This window comes from Pyrus communis, chromosome 12 (assembly GCF_041283825.1).
Source record: "Pyrus communis isolate YQ-2024b chromosome 12, ASM4128382v1, whole genome shotgun sequence".
In the NCBI taxonomy this organism is placed as follows: Eukaryota; Viridiplantae; Streptophyta; class Magnoliopsida; order Rosales; family Rosaceae; genus Pyrus; species Pyrus communis.
The window spans coordinates 12,703,327-12,721,484 of NC_142576.1; the positions used below are offsets into that span (position 1 = coordinate 12,703,327).

Sequence of the window (18,158 nt, forward strand, 5' to 3'; positions counted from 1 at the left end):
TCTGTGTGAAAAACGAGAGTACATCTAGTAAGAAATTGAGGGAATTCTCTAAGGCATGTTACTACATTCAAAACATGGTTTTAAATGCTTAATTGTGAACTAGTATGTGGTGACTATGAGTAAGAATGTACTTAAGTGTAAAGATGGCTCAAATCTGTGAGAATAATGATTTTTAATTTGTCATGTGCATTGGAAGTCCCTGATATGATTGTTGGAAGGTGTAGGTTGTGTTTTGTTCTTTTTGTTTTGTTTTTCTGTTTTGCTCGAGGACTAGCAAAAGCTAAGTGTGGGGGTATTTGATAGGAGCATATTTATGCGACTTAAATGGCTTGTTCTCGTACATTTACGTTATGTTTCTTTAGTTATTTTAGTTCTTTATGCTTCTTTTGTGTGTTTTCAGGTTCTAAGGGCAAAGTATGCAAAAGGATGCCTTTTGGAGTCTTTTGGAGCAAATTAGAGATTGGAATGGATATCATATGCTTGGAGCCAAAAGGATGGACGAAATTGAAGACTTGAAGTAGGAAAGTTAAATCCTAAAAAGACCTCATGTTTGAGCATCATTGAAAACTCCTACGCATTTTAGAACACAAAAACAACATTCCTAGCAACCTTAGGACATTGTCGTGTGTTTCCTTGTGTCTCCCTTCCTTGCCATGCAAGGAAGGGCTTTGTTCCCTATTTTAAATACTTAAACACTGCCACTTATCATTCACCACATATCATTCACCACTTATCATATCATACATTCATTTATCACTTATCATAATCATTCACTTATCACTTAACATATCATACACTTATCACTTATCACTCATAATCACCTACAACATCCACCTACTTCACCTACAAATGACATAGCCATATGTTCCCTCCACTACTCCTATAAATACCCTTGCATTCATTCATTCATGGACATCTCATTTCATACACAACACATTACAAACACATTCTCCCTTCCCTAGCCGTGAGCTTCCCATCCATTCCCTTATAATCCAAACACCACTCCTCATCCATTTCCATAATCCCCAAACCTCACCTTAGACCTTGTGCTACAACAACGAGGAAGATAAGAGGGCCTAAACGTTCATACAATTCAAGTGTGAGTTGTTGGAATGTTTAGGTGTTTCTTTGATTTCAAAGTTTAAATTTAATTCTCTTTGTTTTGTACGTATGAGGAATGGAAGAGAAGAGTGCCTAAACGTTCATACAATTCAAGTTTGAGTTGTTGGAATGTTTAGGTGTTTCTTTGATTTCAAAGTTATGAGGAACTAAACCCCCTTTAGCTAGGGGGTGATTCGAAACTATGTTTATATTTGCAATATGAATTGATTAACTTTCGTTGGAATTTCATAAGTTGTGGATTCAATTTGTTTAACCGTTTGATTGATAACTTATTTATGAATGTTTATTAAGAATGCGCGCTTAATTTTCATGCATAAATATGACGCTAGAATATAAGTGAATTTCACCTAATCGTTATGAACTTATATTCACAAGTAGTGGAGGTTGCTTATAAACAATCGCGTTAAATGAATTCTTGGCACGAGTTTCATGCTCATCATAGTAACGAATGCCTCGTCAACACTTATAGTTTTCATAATGCTTAATGATCTTTGATTGTATCTTTATTGTGCTGTTCACGTAAAGGACTTTTGGAGAATGTGGTGAATTGCGTTGCGCTAACCCATCCAATTCATTAACTTAAGGAAAACTTGACGGTTAATTTAAGCGGACCTAATTAACCCGGGGCGTTGAGTTTCATAATTTATCGAAAGACCAACTGAGAATCAATCTTGTATGCAAGTGTAACATGTGTGGAGAAGAACCCCTTGGCTATTCCATCATCCATATTTTATTCACATTCATATTTACATTCTGTTTTAATTGCAATTTGTTCATTTAGTTTAATTTTGTCAAAACCTAAATCCCCCTTTACTTTAATGTCAAATTAGTTAGAAATCAATTTAGTTTGTGTTTTTAAGAGTTTTGAGTCTTTTGAACTTGTTAGAATCTGTTTAGTTTATGTTTTAAAGTATTTTTGAATTCTTTGAGTCTAGTTTAGTGTTTTATATTGTTTTTACGTTTTTAAGTCAGTTTCCAAGAGATTAACAATCCCTCCTAATCCCCGGTCCAGAACGATCCCTACTTGCACCTATACTATAATTTGACAAAAAGAGGGTTTAATTTGTGCGCGTATAAATATCGCATCAGCCTCACGCGCCCACGAGGTGGGAGTGGGGTGTTTAGGTCAACAGATCTCCGATGCCTAAGTTAGTTTCTCTGAGAGATTAAAGTGTTTAGGGCTTTTTTAAGGTTGCAAAAGCTCTCAAAATTTGGTAGAATATGGGGTATTTATAGGGCTAGGGCCGGCCATATAGTGTTTAATGGAAAGATATTCTCTAAATATTCCCAAGATATTAAATAGGAAATAATATCTTGAGATAATGGTGTAATTATCCCTAATTTATTTAAATTAGGATTACTTACTTGATTGGAGTCAATCTTCAATTAGAAATGAATTAAAGATGGAATTTGGGTAATTAATCCTTATCTTTAATTCCTTGCCAAAGGCAGGTGAGCTGTGGGCAGTCGTATTCAGCTGCTGAGACCTCTAAGGGTGTGAGCTGCACATGGGAGCACATGAGAAGCGTGCCCATTTATTGAGGGCAATCTTATCTTTTTTGAATAAAAATCCACGTGTTACCTCTAGAATATTTGGGATTATTTTAGGCTCCACAGCTACGAGGTAGCCTGATCATGAATACTTAATTGCCTTGTGGTATTGTTATAATCAAATTTTTCTTCTTGATTGAGTATCTTTTGCTAATCGTAATGCTCTTGATTTTTATTTAGATGTTTGATCACCATCTATGTTTTAAATGATTTAATTTGATGCAAGTTAGAGTAGATGCCATACTTAACTTGAGTTTAGCTTCTTGCAATTGATACCATAAACACCTATTTGTAGATGCCATGCAATGAGGGTTTGTGTGATTTTCTAATGATTTCCATAGAGCTTAATGGGTTCTTGTTTAAATTCATCTAGATGCCATAGAGGGTTAACATGTAAGAATACTTTTGATACAACCAGATGCCATGACCATTCAATAATTGTGGGAAAACGATCATCAATATTAAGGGATTACTTGAGCATAACATATTAAGGCAATGAAGTAGAATTGGTTACGGAGCATTCGGATGCCCTAGGTCTTATTTTCGTATGTTTCAATTTATATTTACACGCATTTTATTTTCAAGCTTTAATCTATTTTAGTTTATTCAAAATATCATATCTTTTCCATTAAAGCTTCTACACTATAATTTGTTTCAATTTAGTTAGTAAGAATTTTTAGAATCAATTCAATCCCTATGGAACAATATATGTGCTTCAATACTATACTATCATCCAATTTGTATGCTTGCAAGCACAAAAATTTGAGACTTAATGAGGTTAATTTTGGTCATCTAATTTTCGCAACAAGTTTTTGGCACCGTTGCTGGGAATCGAAATTCTAATATCGGATTGTGACATCTTTTAGTTGCTTTAGGTTTAATGTTAATAGTCAGTTTTTTTCAATAATAGATTATTTCCTAAGTCTCTTGTTTAGCTTACCCATTGTTTTATTGATTTTGCATAAAATTGGAGCTACTCTACCTTGCTGCTGATACTAAAATTCAAGTTTGGGGGTGGATTCTCATCTACATCTTCACTTGCCACTCCTCCTTTAAACCCGAAAAGTTTCTCTGTCCAAGGGCATTCTTTTTCTGTACCTTTGTTGTCTATTTTTGTTTTTTTTATCTTCATTTTTTTTCAGTCCTTTTGTTTTAGTTATGAAAAACAAGAAAATACATAAAATAATAATAATAATATTTCAAAAAATCCAAAAATGTTTTTTTTTTAGTCTTGTTCTTAGTGGCTACTTCCTAATTCAGTGATGAGATTCGGTTTTTAGGTACATAACTTTCAAGAAATTTAAGCTTGACATTAGTTCTTTACATTATCTTTGTTTTAATTATATGTTTGATGATCATGACTTGGAAAATTTATATGCACATAGCCTTGTTGGTGTGAAATTAGAGCATGATTTAAAGTTTCATATGTGAATCTAGTGAGCTTATGTAATCCTCGTGAGCTTTTGAGCCTATTTTATGATTGAACCACTATGCATCAATCTCATTTATTCTTGTGTGCATGATCTCATTTTTTCATGTATCTCTAGAACTTGCTTTATATCTCTCAATTCACTCATCAATTGATATAGACCATTTTTGGATCGTCTGAGCTTTTCATGCCTACATTATATGCTAATTTTATCATTAGTAGCCCTTTGAGCCTTAAACTAAATCTTTTCTTTGTTAGCCACATCTCTTTACCGTGCTTCTATATTGGAGTTGAGCTCTTATGCATATACATATTCTTTATTATTTTGAGAAAGTCCTACAGAGAATGTGCTGTTGGGGTTTTGTTTATATAGAAAAATGGATGGAGAATGTGTGCTACATTGAAATGTCAAAATGAGGGGTGTTGTAGCATTGTATATTCAAGCATGATTAAAAAGAGGGAAAAGATAAAAAATCTGTAGGAAGCGTTATAGTATGGGTTTCATTCATTTATCAAAAGATTGGAAAATATTGGAGTGCTAAGGTGTTGAAATGTATTATGTACAAACAAACTTCTAGCATACTGAAATTCTTAATGTTCATGGTTATCATACGTAAAAAGCTTGAGTATGGAATTGCATAGTTTGGAGGAATAGCTCGTGATGCAAAGTTCATATTTCCAGTTGAAATTGAGATGGGGTGCTACTGTTTTTGGCTTGCTCTAATGTATACTTTCTCAAAAATTTTGAATTCCACAACCTTTCTTTCAAGAGCCTATTATCCTTAGCCCCATTACAAGTTAGTTCGATTCAAATATGGTTAACGCTTTCAAAGTTATTTACTCACTCTCATATAGTCACACTCATAAATGTTTTATCCTCTTAAAAGTGAGATTAAGACATCATAAAACACACACACACACACACACACACACACACACACACACACTTATTGACAAGCTTTACAACTTTCATGAAGGGGTCAACTCTAAAATCCGACACCAAAATCCATAAACCTTAGATTTATATTTAACCATCAATTGTCGATTACGATTTGTTCTCTCACTGAAATATGAGTCGATGTTACATAGTTATTAGAGACTTTATGAACTCCGAGCAATATTTTTAGGGTAAATTACATTTTACCCCCTCAGGTTTCAGTGCAATTGCAACCTTACACAACATCTTTAAAACAATTCATTCTCATACATTTCGGTGCAATTGCAACCTTACACAACATCTTTAAAACATTTCATTCTCATACATTTATTATTATTTCATTTCAATTTCATACATCCGCTAAAAAATTAGTTAAGTTAACCATTAAGTGATGACGTGGCAAATATGAGATCCTCATTTATGCTAACGTGGTTGCCAAATGTGTGCCACGTGGCCAAACAATTAATAAAAAAAATTTTAAATTTAATTTGAATATTAAAATATTAAATAATTAATTTTAAAAAATCACAAATCTTCATCTTTCCCGCCCGAGCAACCCTTTCTCCCACCACCACCCTCTTCCCCACCTGAGCCACCCTTCTCCCATCACCACCCCCATCACTTCCGCACCTCCTTATCTAACCAAAAATCCCAAATTCCTCATTTTCGCATCTAATTTGATTCGAATTCCCCTTTTGCGGTTAAACCCTAGATCCCAAATACAAGTAATTTAATTAGATGATGGGTCTTAGGGAAATCTCCAGGCCCTAGTCATCTTTAGAGATGCCCGGAGCCTGAATCGAGCTCCTCCTCGATCTCCAAAATAGCATCGTCCATGGGCGCAGTGTTAAGGTGGATGGTTAGGCCGGGCTTGAAGGGGTCAGGTTCGAAGATAGGGTGCCGGGAGCCCGAGTCGAGCTCCTCCTTGGATTGTGTGGCAGCGGAGTCGCTGAACTTATCCCAGTTGAGCGAGTCATTTAGAGCTGAGTCGGTGGTGGCGGCGAGTCATCTGGTGAGGTGGGGGAAAATTGGGGGTCTTTAGGTTGCTCCGAGCTTTGTGGATAAGGAAATTGATGGTGGTGGTGTTAGAGAGAGAATCTTGGTGTGGAAGTGATGGGGGAAGAGGGTGGTGATTGGGGATGGTGTTGGTGCTGAAAGGGTGATTGGGGATGGTGTTGGTGCTGAAGGGAGAAGCTTAGTGCAGAAGTGATAGGGAAGGGGTGGTGATGGGGGACGGGGTTGGTGATGGGAGAAAGGGTGGCTCGAGTGGGAAGATGAAGAATTTGTGAATTTTTTTTTATTTTTTAATTAATTATTTTAATATGTTAATATTTAAATTAAATTTTAAATTTTTTATTAATTGTTTGGTCACGTGGCACACATTTGGCAGCCACGTCAACATAAATGATGACTTCATATTTGCCACATCAGCACTTAACGGTTAACTTAACCAATTTTCTAACGGATGTATAAAATTGAAATGAAATAATAATAAATGTATGAGATTGAAATGTTTTAAAAATGATGTATAAGGTGCAATTGCACCGAAACCCAAGGGGATAAAATGTAATTTACCTATATTTTTACTAACAATAAAACAATGAATGTAGTATCAATGATCCAAACTATTCATCTTCCTGCTTCTTCTAAACGATCATGTTTTCAAAAAAGAAAATTTGAAAAAGAAAAAAATAATGAGCATTTATAGATATATATATATATTTCACACTTCTACATTAAATAATATTTATGTGATACTTGAAAAACGAATGTGTTTTTATGTTTTGAAGTAATATTTATGTGACGTGGTATGTATATACTAACTCAGTATTATGTTTTTCATTTGATTATTTATTGGTTTAAAATGTATTTTCTTTAACCGGTAACGGGACAGTTATATTACCCGTTAATATTAATGGCTCGAGTTTAGGTCATATTACTCGTTTATTTTAACAGGTGTTACACGACACGACTCGTCAAGATATCGGGTATGATACGAAAACAATATGGACATAAGAAACACAACATGAATGCTAGGTCTAGGCTTATATATGTGCGTCACAAGTGTGAAAACCTAGCCAATAAAGTGACATAGTGTAGCTAAATGGGCCTTTTGGGCTTTCTCAATTAAATTGTACTACACAACTTGAGGTACAAGCATAATAGGTCAAGGCCCATGGACCTAAGAACCCAAAACTCACTTTTTAAGGTCCAATATGACGTCTTACGTACATACCGTATGTATATTTAATTACGTAACTAAATGAATCGCAAACTGGGGGTCCTCATCCAATTCCAACTGGGGGTCCTCATCCAATTCCAAATTGGAAGCAAAATGAGAGCAAATGATACGAGAAGATGAGGAGTCTGATGAAGAAGTTCAAGTAAGGCACAACAAACAAAACAGAGCAGCAGCCATGGTGTGTCAACCAACTGAGGAACAACCTCAATGGGGTGGCTCTATTGCTTGTCACTCTTACAAACCACAAAACAGAGTGATGTCACATGCCAATCTGATGAACAACTACTTCAACCCTAACTCGGTGTACACAGAAGAGGATTTCAGATGTCGCTTCCGGATGAGGCGTCATGTCTTCGAGCGTTTACTTCGTGATGCCCAAGAGGTTAATCCATACTTTTGACAGAAATGGGATAAAGCAGGCCGCCCTGGTTTCTCACCTCCTCAGAAGGTTACTGTTGCACTCCGAATGATGGCCTATGGCTCCCCAGCTGATTTGATGGATGAAACCTATGGTATGTCTGAATCTACATGCCTTGATGCTCTTGAACAATTCTGTGACACAATTATTTAGGTTTACAAAGACGAGTACCTCCGCGAGCCAAATCAAAAATATCTTAATCGGCTCATTCGCAAAGCTGCAAAGCTGAAGGTCGTGGGTTTCCAAGCATGATAAGGTCATTAGACTGCATGCATTGGGATTGGAAGAACTTTCCCATCAAATGGCAATGAAGCTTTAGCGGAAGGTCGAGAAAGCCAACTGTTGTGTTAGAGGCGGTTGCCTCATATGACACATAGATCTGACATGCTTTCTTTGGAGTCCCGGGATCCCAAAATGACATTACAGTTCTTGGGCGTTTACCCCTCTTCAATAACTTGACGGAAGGTAAAGCACCTCAACTTGACTACTACATCAACAACCGTCAATACAATATGGGGTATTACTTGGCAGATGGCATCTACCCAAAGTGGGCGACACTTGTCCAAGCAATTCCAAACCCTAGGAATGAAGCAGAAAAGTTCTTTACCTTACACCAAGAGGCATACCAGAAAGATGTTAAGAGAGCTTTCAGTATTCTACAAGCACTGTGGAAGATTATTAGCGAACCGGCAAGAAGGTAGAGTTTAGAAAATTTGGACTCCATCATGATATTCTGCATCATATTACACAATATGATAGTGGAGGATGAGCGAGATGGGTATATTGATGGAGAGTCCAATGATGACCAAGAAGATCCAAATAGGTCAAGAAGGGCTCATGCAAAAATATATGATGGGCCTAATTTGCCTTTCAATCCAAGAACTGGTAGTATCTCTATAAATGAGTACATAAGGCTATAGAATGATACGTTCTCGTGCCACAAACAAGTACCTACAACAGGATCTTGTTGCACATCTTTGGGCCAAAAGAAGCATGAAGTAGGCGTTTAAGTTTTATGTTGTTAAATGTTTTTAAAAATGTTGTTTAAGTTTGATGTTGTTAAATGGTTTTTTTATGTTGTATAACATGTATGTTGGTTAATGTTATTTAATGTTGTTTAATATTATTTAATGTTGTTTCATGTTACTTAATTTAATTTAATGTTGTCTAATGGCTTTGGAAGTTATAGGAAAAATATATAATTTAAAAAAAATGAAACAAATTTTGTAAAATAGAAGTTATAAGAAAAAAAAATATAATTTAAAAAAAATATATGAAACAAATTTTGTGCAATAGAAGTTATAGGATAAAAATAAAATAAAAAAAATTTTGTGAAATAGAAATTATAGGAAAAAATGGAATTTAAAAAAAAAATATGAAACAAATTTTGTAAAATAAAAGTTATAGGAAAAAAATAATAATAAAATAGAATTTAAAATAAAATAAAACAAAATTTGTGAAATAGAAGTTATAGGAAAAAATGGAATTTAAAAAAAAATGAAACAAATTTTGTAAAATAAAAGTTATAGGAAAAAAAATAGAATTTAAAACAAATATGAAAAATAGAAGTTATAGGAAAAAATTTGTAAATAAAAAATAATAATAAAACTGTAAAAAAATTTAAAAAAAAAAACATTCAAATGCAACGGCTAGCAGCTAGCTGTTGCATTTGAATTTTTTTTCTTAAGCATTCCTGTCGGTTATAATCGACAGGAAAGATGATTTTTCTGGCCAGCCCTCGGTTAGAGACGGTTTTCAGGCTATTTTTAGCCCTCTGTCCCTTTAGACCCTTCAGTTGGAGATGGCCTAAGGATTCTACCTATCCAACTACTATAAATAAAGGCATAAGGGGTTGATACAACACACACCTCAGAATTACATCTCTCTTCTTTCTTTGTTGTCGCCGGCCCATCTCCCTCTCTGCCTTTATACAGTTCAGTTAAATAGGGTTTTTAAACCCTAAAAAGAGAAAAAACTGGGTTTTACAGCATTGCCATCTCACCACCATGGCACCACCGTCAAGACCACTGTGCTGGCCTAAAGCCCAGCCGCGTGGCGACAACCTTGGGACAGCGTCATTCCGACACCTTGGACCGATCGTAGCAACCTTTGGGCTTGCTGCCTATGAACTGCAGCCAGGCCTCGACCTGGACTGGATCGCACTACAGGCTTGAAGCCCCAAGCCCACACCCGCATGCCTAAAGCCATGTTGGGCTTGTCCCTAATTGGACCTGAAGTCTCGGCCCACGCCAGCACAGCCTATCGCCGCTGTTAGGCTTTTGCCTTGCCTTAACCCACATGTCACAAGCCTTTGGCTTGCCGGGTTTGTCTCTGCGGCTCGTTGAACCGAAACCCAACTTTGGCTGTGGTTCCTTCGCACCACCCGTAAGCCAGCTTTGGGCGAGGGTGCAATGGTCTCGACCTATATCGCCAGCAGCCTTACTGCTGGGCCTCCCCTCTCTCGACCCGTGGCCTACAACCACCCTAGCCCAACATGCCCTTTTAGGGCTTTGCCCTACCCACAGCACCTAAGCCCACCGTACTTAGGCTATGGTTTTTTTAATCTAAAGATAATTTTAGGCATTTTAAATAATTTTAACCTAAATGTTATAATTAGTTTTGCTTCTACGATCAACCTCAAATGGTCCCAATATATTGAATTAAGACCAGCAGTCTATTAATCTAACAATTAATCCAAAATTATTTGCCTAAAGCTCACTTTTTTGGCAATTAACGATTCAATAAATTATTTCGTTTCTTTGAACCGTTGACTATCTTTCATAGTCCCGAAGCACTCACTCTTGGTTTCCTAAAGCAATCCACAAATTCACAACACTTTATTGTATATTGTATTCTGTGTTCTTGCAGGTACCCCTATATATGAACTAAACATTCATAACTAAATTGAACCTGCAGTTTCAAATTTAGTGCCTTTGAAACCAGAAGTTTTCATTCAAAACTTACCACATGAAACCCGTAGCTTTCATGATTAAATTAAACCAATACATGTCTATAAAACCCCGAATGTTCTACAATGTATGCCTATGGATTCCCATATGACTAACTATGTTTTGTTGTACCCTTTGTTTAGGGACATGTCGAACTTGAACAAGCTCGATTTCACCACTCTAGAAGTCTATGGAAGAAACTATCTAAAATGGGTTCAAGACGTGAAGCTCCATCTTATTGCAAAGAGTCTTACTATCGCGGAACTCATCGACGATGAAGCCGCTGACAAATCTATGAATGAATTTAACTCTGAAGTTTGTAGAATCCGATCACTGCTTAAGTTCTGTAAAAAGGACTTAACTGAACGAGATCTCCTGGAAAAGACCTATTCGACCTTCAATGCCACCAATATTGTTCGGCAGCAAGAATATAGGGCACAGAAGTTCACGAAATTTTTGGATTTGATTTTTGTTCTACTTCTCACTAAAAAGCAAACCAGTTTTTGATGAAAAATCATCAAGCTCGACCTACTAGCTCGAACATTCCGCCTGAAGCGCATGCGACCAATTCTAGTAGCCACAATCGACGGAAACCCTGTCGTGGTCATGGTAATGGGCAACAAGGCCCACCATGGGTCCAAGGTCCATCGAACAGAGGCCCATCCAACGCCACCCCTTGCCCCAGAGGCCCCAAACTTCCAGAACAAGGGAAAAGCTACCGTTCAATCAGATTCCACTGAAATGGACATGTGCCACCGTTGTGGATCAAATGATCATTGGTCACGTGTATACTGAGCTAACCCTAAGGCTATTGTCAAGTATCATTCCCGTGATTAGACTAACTTTGTGCATATGGAACATCCTGAATATGCTACTACAACTTTGGAGGTTTCAAATTTTAAGGAGGCTTCTGCTTCTATGAAAGAATAAAGTTTTATTTTTCTGAAAACATGTTAGGGTGTTTTTATACCCTTAGTGGCCGAACCCCCTCCTAAATTCTTAGGTTTATGGTTTAATTTTCGGATAATTTTTCTAAGTCTTTGGAATTATTTGTTTGGTTTTGGTTTGTTTTGAATTATGGATAATTATTTTATGGATATTATTTCTCGAATTGATTAATTGAATGAATGGAATTATATTTATGCATGTGACTGATTCAATTAATTTATTTCTAGGTATGACTAGTGGGGAAGTTAGTTGTCTGGCTGATAGTGTAACTATGCACACCATATTGCATGAGAAATACTATTTTACTAACTTCATACCTAAGAATGCACCTCTGACAACCCTCTTAGGCCCATCCAACCTGATAAAAGGATACGGAAAGACACGTATAATGTTGTCCAATGGTACTGAATTAACCATTAAAGAGGCACTCTATTCTCCACGTTCCGGAAGAACATTGTTGAGTTTTAAAGATATTTGAGATAATCAATATCATGTTGAAACCACATAAGCGAATGGTTCTGAATTTCTTTGTATCACTTCTTATGAATATGGTCGGAAGTGTATTCACGAGAAGCTGGAATATCTCCCAAGTGGGTTGTACATAACAACCATTCGAGCCATCGAGACACACCATGTGGCCAGCCCTATGGCTGGGTTCCATGACACTCTCCTACTTTGGCATGATCAAATGAGACACCCCGGACGAGATATGATACGCCGTATCCTCAAAGTATCTCATGGGCATTACTTGAAATCTTATCCCGGTCATCTACTTTGCAAAGCATGTTCCATGGGGAAGTTGAACATTCAACCCTCAATTACAAAGATTATTCACAATCCCCTTAAGTTTCTTCAAAAGATTCAATGGGATATTTGTGGACCTATCCAACTGACCATTTAGATACTTCATGGTTTTGGTTGATGCATCGACATGATGGTCACATGTCTACTTATTGTCCACACGTAATGCTGCATTTGCAAAACTCCTAGTACAAATTATTAATCTTAGGGCTCACCACCCTGATTATCCGATTAAGTCGATTCGACTGGATAATGCTGGAAAGTTTATGTCACAGACCTTTGACGATTATTGCATACTTGTTGGGATTGATGTTAAACATCTTGTACCCACTGTTCACACCCAAAACAACCTGGCAGAAGCTTTCATAAAACACCTTCAAATGATAGCTCAACTTTGGTTATGAGAACTAACTTGCCGGTATCTGTCTAGAGCCATGCAATATTGCACATAACTATGTTGGTCCGCTTGAGGCCCACCACTACACAACATCATTCACTGTTATAGTTAGTTACTAGATACGAGTCTTTACGTGTGTTTGGGTGCACAGTCTAAATGCCAATAGCGCCGCCACTACATATCCTCAAAGAAAAATGGAAATTTATGTCGATTATGATTCACCATCCATTATTCGCTACTTAGAGCCCTTGACAGAAAATCTCTTTACCGCACGTTTTATGGATTGTCACTTCGATGAGATAGCTTTCCCGCCATTAGGGGGAGATAAGATCACTAAAATTCCTGTAGAATGCAGCGAATTGTCATGGATTACTCCCACTATGTCTCATTTAAATCCCCACGCCCCTTAGTCTAAAACTGAAGTGCGATGCATTCTAGATCTTTAGAGCATTGCTCAAAGCATACCGGATGCTTTTACTGATCTAGAAAAGGTGACGAGATCACATATACCCCTGCAAACGCACATGCAAGGATGAACGTACTTACGTACACTGTAACACCACCTTAGAAGGCCGAACCGTCCCCGAGGGTGGGGCGGCCGCACCTCCCACACTGTAAGGTACACTAGCGGCTAGCCAATCACCTGCTCCTACCCTAAAGCATGGCAAGCTCCTTGTTTAAATGATTCACAACCCCAAAAGAGTAAAACGGCACAAACTAGTGACCCTAACTTGAATCTGACCATTGCTTACTCATCGGTTCCAACGTATGAGGTTATTCTAGATTACGGTGATATTTTAGATGAGACCTACCCACCTCCCGAGAATCGTGAGATTTCGGTCCATTACACAGTATTGGATAATGTTTGGAATCAGAGTGAGATAATTGTTGATAATGCATTCGCGTATACCGTTGCTTTATACATCATGCTTAGTGATGGCATTGAACCACGTTTCGTTAATGAATGTCCACATAGAACGGATTGGTCAAACTGGAAACAAGCAATCCAGGTCGAACTCGATTCGCTCGCGAAACGTAAGGTATTTGGGCCTGTAACTCCTACTCTACCACATGTGAAGTAATGGGCTGCAAGTGGGTTTTCATGAGGAAGCATAATGAGAAAAATGAAATAGTGCCATGCAAAGCACGCCTCGTAGCACAAGGCTTCTCTCAGCTCCCTGGGATTGGTTACGAAGAGACGTATTCTCCCGTAATTAACGTCATTACGTTCCACTACCTTATCAGTTTGGTAGTTTCCCAAAAACTGAATATGCAGCTTATGGATGTGGTAACCGCATATCTCTATGGGGATCTAGATATGGAAATTTACATGAAAGTTCCAAAAAGACTTCCATTGATTAGTTCAAATAGTTCTAGACCACGGAACACTCTCTTAATTAGATTGAGGTGATTACTCTACGGATTGAAGCAATCCAGACATATGTGGTAGAACCATCTGAGTGAATATTTGACAAGTCAGGGTTATGTGAACAACGAACTATGCCCATGCGTGTTCATTAAGAAGTCACATTCCGGATTTGTGATTGGTGAAGTTTATGTTGACGACATGAACCTCATCGGAACTCCCGCAGAGCTTGAGGAAATTGTTGTTCACTTGAAATCAGAATTTGAGATGAAAGATCTTGGGAAAACTTGATTTTGTCTCAGCCTGAGATCAAGCATTGTTTGGATGGAATCCTAGTACATCAATCAAACTACACCCAAAAGGTATTGCAAGGTTTTAATGAGGATAAAGTGAAGCCTTCGAGTATTCTTATTGTCGTTCGGACTCTAGATGCTAAATAAGATCCCTTCTGTCCAAATGAGGATGAGGAAGAGATTTTGGAGCCTGAAGTTCCATACCTAAGTGCAATTGGTGCTTTATTGTACTTGGCTCAATGCACTAGACCCAACATCTCCTTCGCTGTTAATCTTTTAGCTAGATACAACAACGTACTTACACAAACACTGGAATGGTGTTAAAGACATTTTTCGCTACCTCAAGGGTACGACGGATTTGGGCTTGTTCTACACCCATGAATCCTCAAAAGGAGCCACTGCCCATCTCGGTCCTCGGGTTGATTCACATCTTGTTGGTTACGCAGATGCTGGTTATCTGTCTAACCCACATAGGGCACGTTCTCAAACGAGCTATGTCTTTACCGTTGGAGACACCACTATATCTTGGAGGTCTACCAAGCAAACGCTAATTGCGACTTCTTCGAACCATGCTGAGATTCTCGCCTTGCATGAAGCTTCGTGATAGTGTCTTTGGTTGAAAGCAATTATGGAACATATTCGAAGCACTAATGGTCTTACTTCCATCGTTAACCTTCTTACGACGATCTTTGAAGACAATGCAGCATGTATCGAGCAATTAAAGAAGGGATACATCAAGAGAGACAACACCAAGCACATAGCACCGAAGTTCTTTTATTCTCACCAGCAACAACAACATCAGAACATTGAAGTCAAGCAAATCCGTTCCCATGACAACCTGGCCAATATCTTCACCAAGTCATTGCCTAAGTCTACTTTTCAGAAGCTCGTCTAAGGAATCGGTATGCATAAATTATCTGAGTTGAATTGCTTGTAGTTCTCGTATTTGGAAGTTATGTCTAACTCAGGGGGAGTATCCTAAAGCATACTCACTACGATTAGGAGTATTTTTCCTACTGGGTTTTTGCTACCTAACGAGGTTTTGATGAGGCACCCATCCTGGGATGATCATACTCCGTTGAGTTCACTACTTTCGTCCTGTTTAACGTTTGTTTTAGACTTTATGCATACTTCTCACTTTCCTCCTTAGTCTATGGGTTTTCCCTATGCCTTGGGTTTTACCATAGCAAGGTTTTGTGAGTTTTACTACCCATGCATACTTACCTTCTTATATTTGAGACTCACATTCATCTGTTGTGCCGACGACTTTATCAACTATTCTACCTCATCTGCTGAAGATCTGATGCGACGTTTTGTTTGAGTATTTACACACTAAAGGGGGAGTGTTGCAGTCCTATTGGATTTGTTTGAGTATTTACACACTCAATGGGGAGTGTTGCAGTCCTATTGGATTAAGAATGTGATTATGTATATCCTAGTGTATCTAGGAGTTTCTTGTATATTCCCTTTAGTAGTTTAATTCCTATTAGAGATGTAATCCTATTAGGGTAAGGATTCTACCTATCCTACTACTATAAATAAAGGGATAAGGAAGTGATACAACACACACTTCGGAATTACACATCTCTCTTTTCTCTCTGTTGCCGCCTGCCCCTCTCCCTCTTTGTCCTTTATACAGTTCAATCGAATAAACTTACAACAGAATTATATAAAAGGAGAAGTGATAAGAATTAATCGAAGGAAGTAAAATAAAAGTAGCGTTACTCATAGATTAAATGAAACTTGATATACACGTTTATAAGGTCCTCCTCGAGAGTATTACAAGGTAAAATACCAAATAGTAAAGGCTAAATAGAGATGTGGTCAACGGCCGGAATTTAGGCTTAGCAAACACAACCAAAACCGCAAATCCCATAACAACCATAACGACTAGACTCAGCCTCTCTCTCTCTCTGCTCTCCTCACCCCCGCCCTCTCTCTCTCTCCTCCCCGTCTAATCTAGCTAGTACGCTTTGTTTCTCTCTCTCTCCTGTGTCTCTCTCTCATGGCATTCTCCCATTCCTGGTTCGTCAGCAAAGCCATTAATGGGGGAGCCGAAATCTCCAATATCACAAGACGATCAGACGACGGCAGCAGCCACAACAATATCCTCGTCATCTACAGTCCCGCCACCACCGCCACTTCCTCGCCAGCAATCCTCCCTTCTCGAACCATGTCATAAAAAGAAAAGCAAAACCAAAGTCTTCCGCGTCTTTCGCTCTGTATTCCGATCCTTCCCCATCATCACCCCAACCTGCAAGATGCCATCACTCCCGATGGGCAGGCTCGACTCTAGCCGGGCCATCTCCTCCGGCACTCGGGTCAGCGGCACGCTGTTTGGGTACCGAAAGGGACGCGTGTCTCTTTCGGTACAAGAAACCCCTAGGTGTCTTCCGAGCCTTGTGGTGGAGCTGGCCATGCAGACAAATGTGCTACAGAAGGAGATGGGGTCAGGGATGGTCAGAATTGCGTTGGAATGCGAGAAGAGAGCGGACAAGGAGAAGACGAGGCTTATTGACGAGCCGGTGTGGACCATATACTGCAATGGGAAGAAGACAGGGTATGGAGTGAAGAGGGAAGCCACAGAGGAGGACTTGAACGTCATGGAACTTCTCAAGGCAGTGACTATGGGCGCAGGTGTGTTGCCCGGGAAGTCCGAGGTAGAGGGTCCGGATGGCGAAATGGCGTATATGCGGGCCCTCTTTGAGCGTGTTGTTGGCTCAAAAGACTCGGAAACTTTGTACATGTTGAGTCCTGAAGGGAATAATGGGCCTGAGCTCAGTATTTTCTTTGTAAGGATATGACGATATGATTCACCTGCATGCATGTACACTACTGGTACACTAGGGAAGAGGAGGGTAGACTTCTTGGGAAATTTCTTCTGTGAATTAGGGTAGAAACAAGAATTATTACCTGACATAAGGCGATCGATTAGATTGACGAAGTGAATATGAAGGCTGTCTTAATACAATTCTTTTGTTCATTAAGAAAGCTGCACAATTCTTAATTTGTTCGTCAATCGTTAACAATTTGCATTCTCTGCATTTCGTCTTCTGTCGGATTGAAGCACAAAATATAATCCAAGGGCGTCGTTGTGGAATTCTAAAAACCTGAAAAAGAGAATTCAGAAATCACGAATTAAACTTGCAAGCATATAAATCAATAGTAGTATAGATATACATGTAAGAATCCTATGTGGACTCAACTAGTTGTGATAAAGTAGAAGTAATATGTTGGTAATGCAAATCATTAGAGTTTGAATACGTGTAAAACCAACATCCTATAATTGAGGAAATACATCCAACATGCATCTAAAGACACTCCATACACGATTGGGATTTGGTGCAACGGGTGAACAACCAACCCCCCACGATAGATGGAAGTTGGCTATCATTGCATCGTATAAATGAATTCCCTGCTCATAGAAAAAGTGTTCTACGTTCGGGGTCTATCACCATTAGAATATAAAGGTCTCTAAATGAGTAGAAGAGTTCTTTTACAACCACCATGTCTTCAACAGGTAAGTCTTCTACTCATATAGATTAACATGTGATTTAGGGTTCATGTTAAGTTAAATTTTTTCTCCAACAATACAAGAACGAGATCGTATCCACAAGATTTATCTATATCCAAGTATCCAATATTTCGGCTTCAAGTTCTAAATTCTGTGGTCCATTTGATATGAGAAAATTGGTTCAGTGACAGT

General features: G+C 38.3%; 1 protein-coding gene and 1 pseudogene across 2 annotated transcripts; both read left to right on the forward strand.

Annotated features, from left to right (window-relative positions):
* Window positions 1–10,794: 10,794 nt before the first annotated feature.
* Window positions 10,795–11,154, forward strand: LOC148692355 (uncharacterized). Its single transcript, XM_088680917.1, has one exon. It carries the CDS (start codon window positions 10,795–10,797, stop codon window positions 11,152–11,154), a length of 360 nt encoding a protein of 119 aa, XP_088537043.1.
* Window positions 11,155–16,393: 5,239 nt separating this feature from the next.
* On the forward strand, window positions 16,394–17,443 carry LOC137744042 (protein MIZU-KUSSEI 1 pseudogene; annotated as a pseudogene). The gene has a single exon (XR_015954359.1). The product of XR_015954359.1 is annotated as a protein MIZU-KUSSEI 1 pseudogene (transcript).
* The last annotated feature ends 715 nt before the right edge of the window (window positions 17,444–18,158 follow it).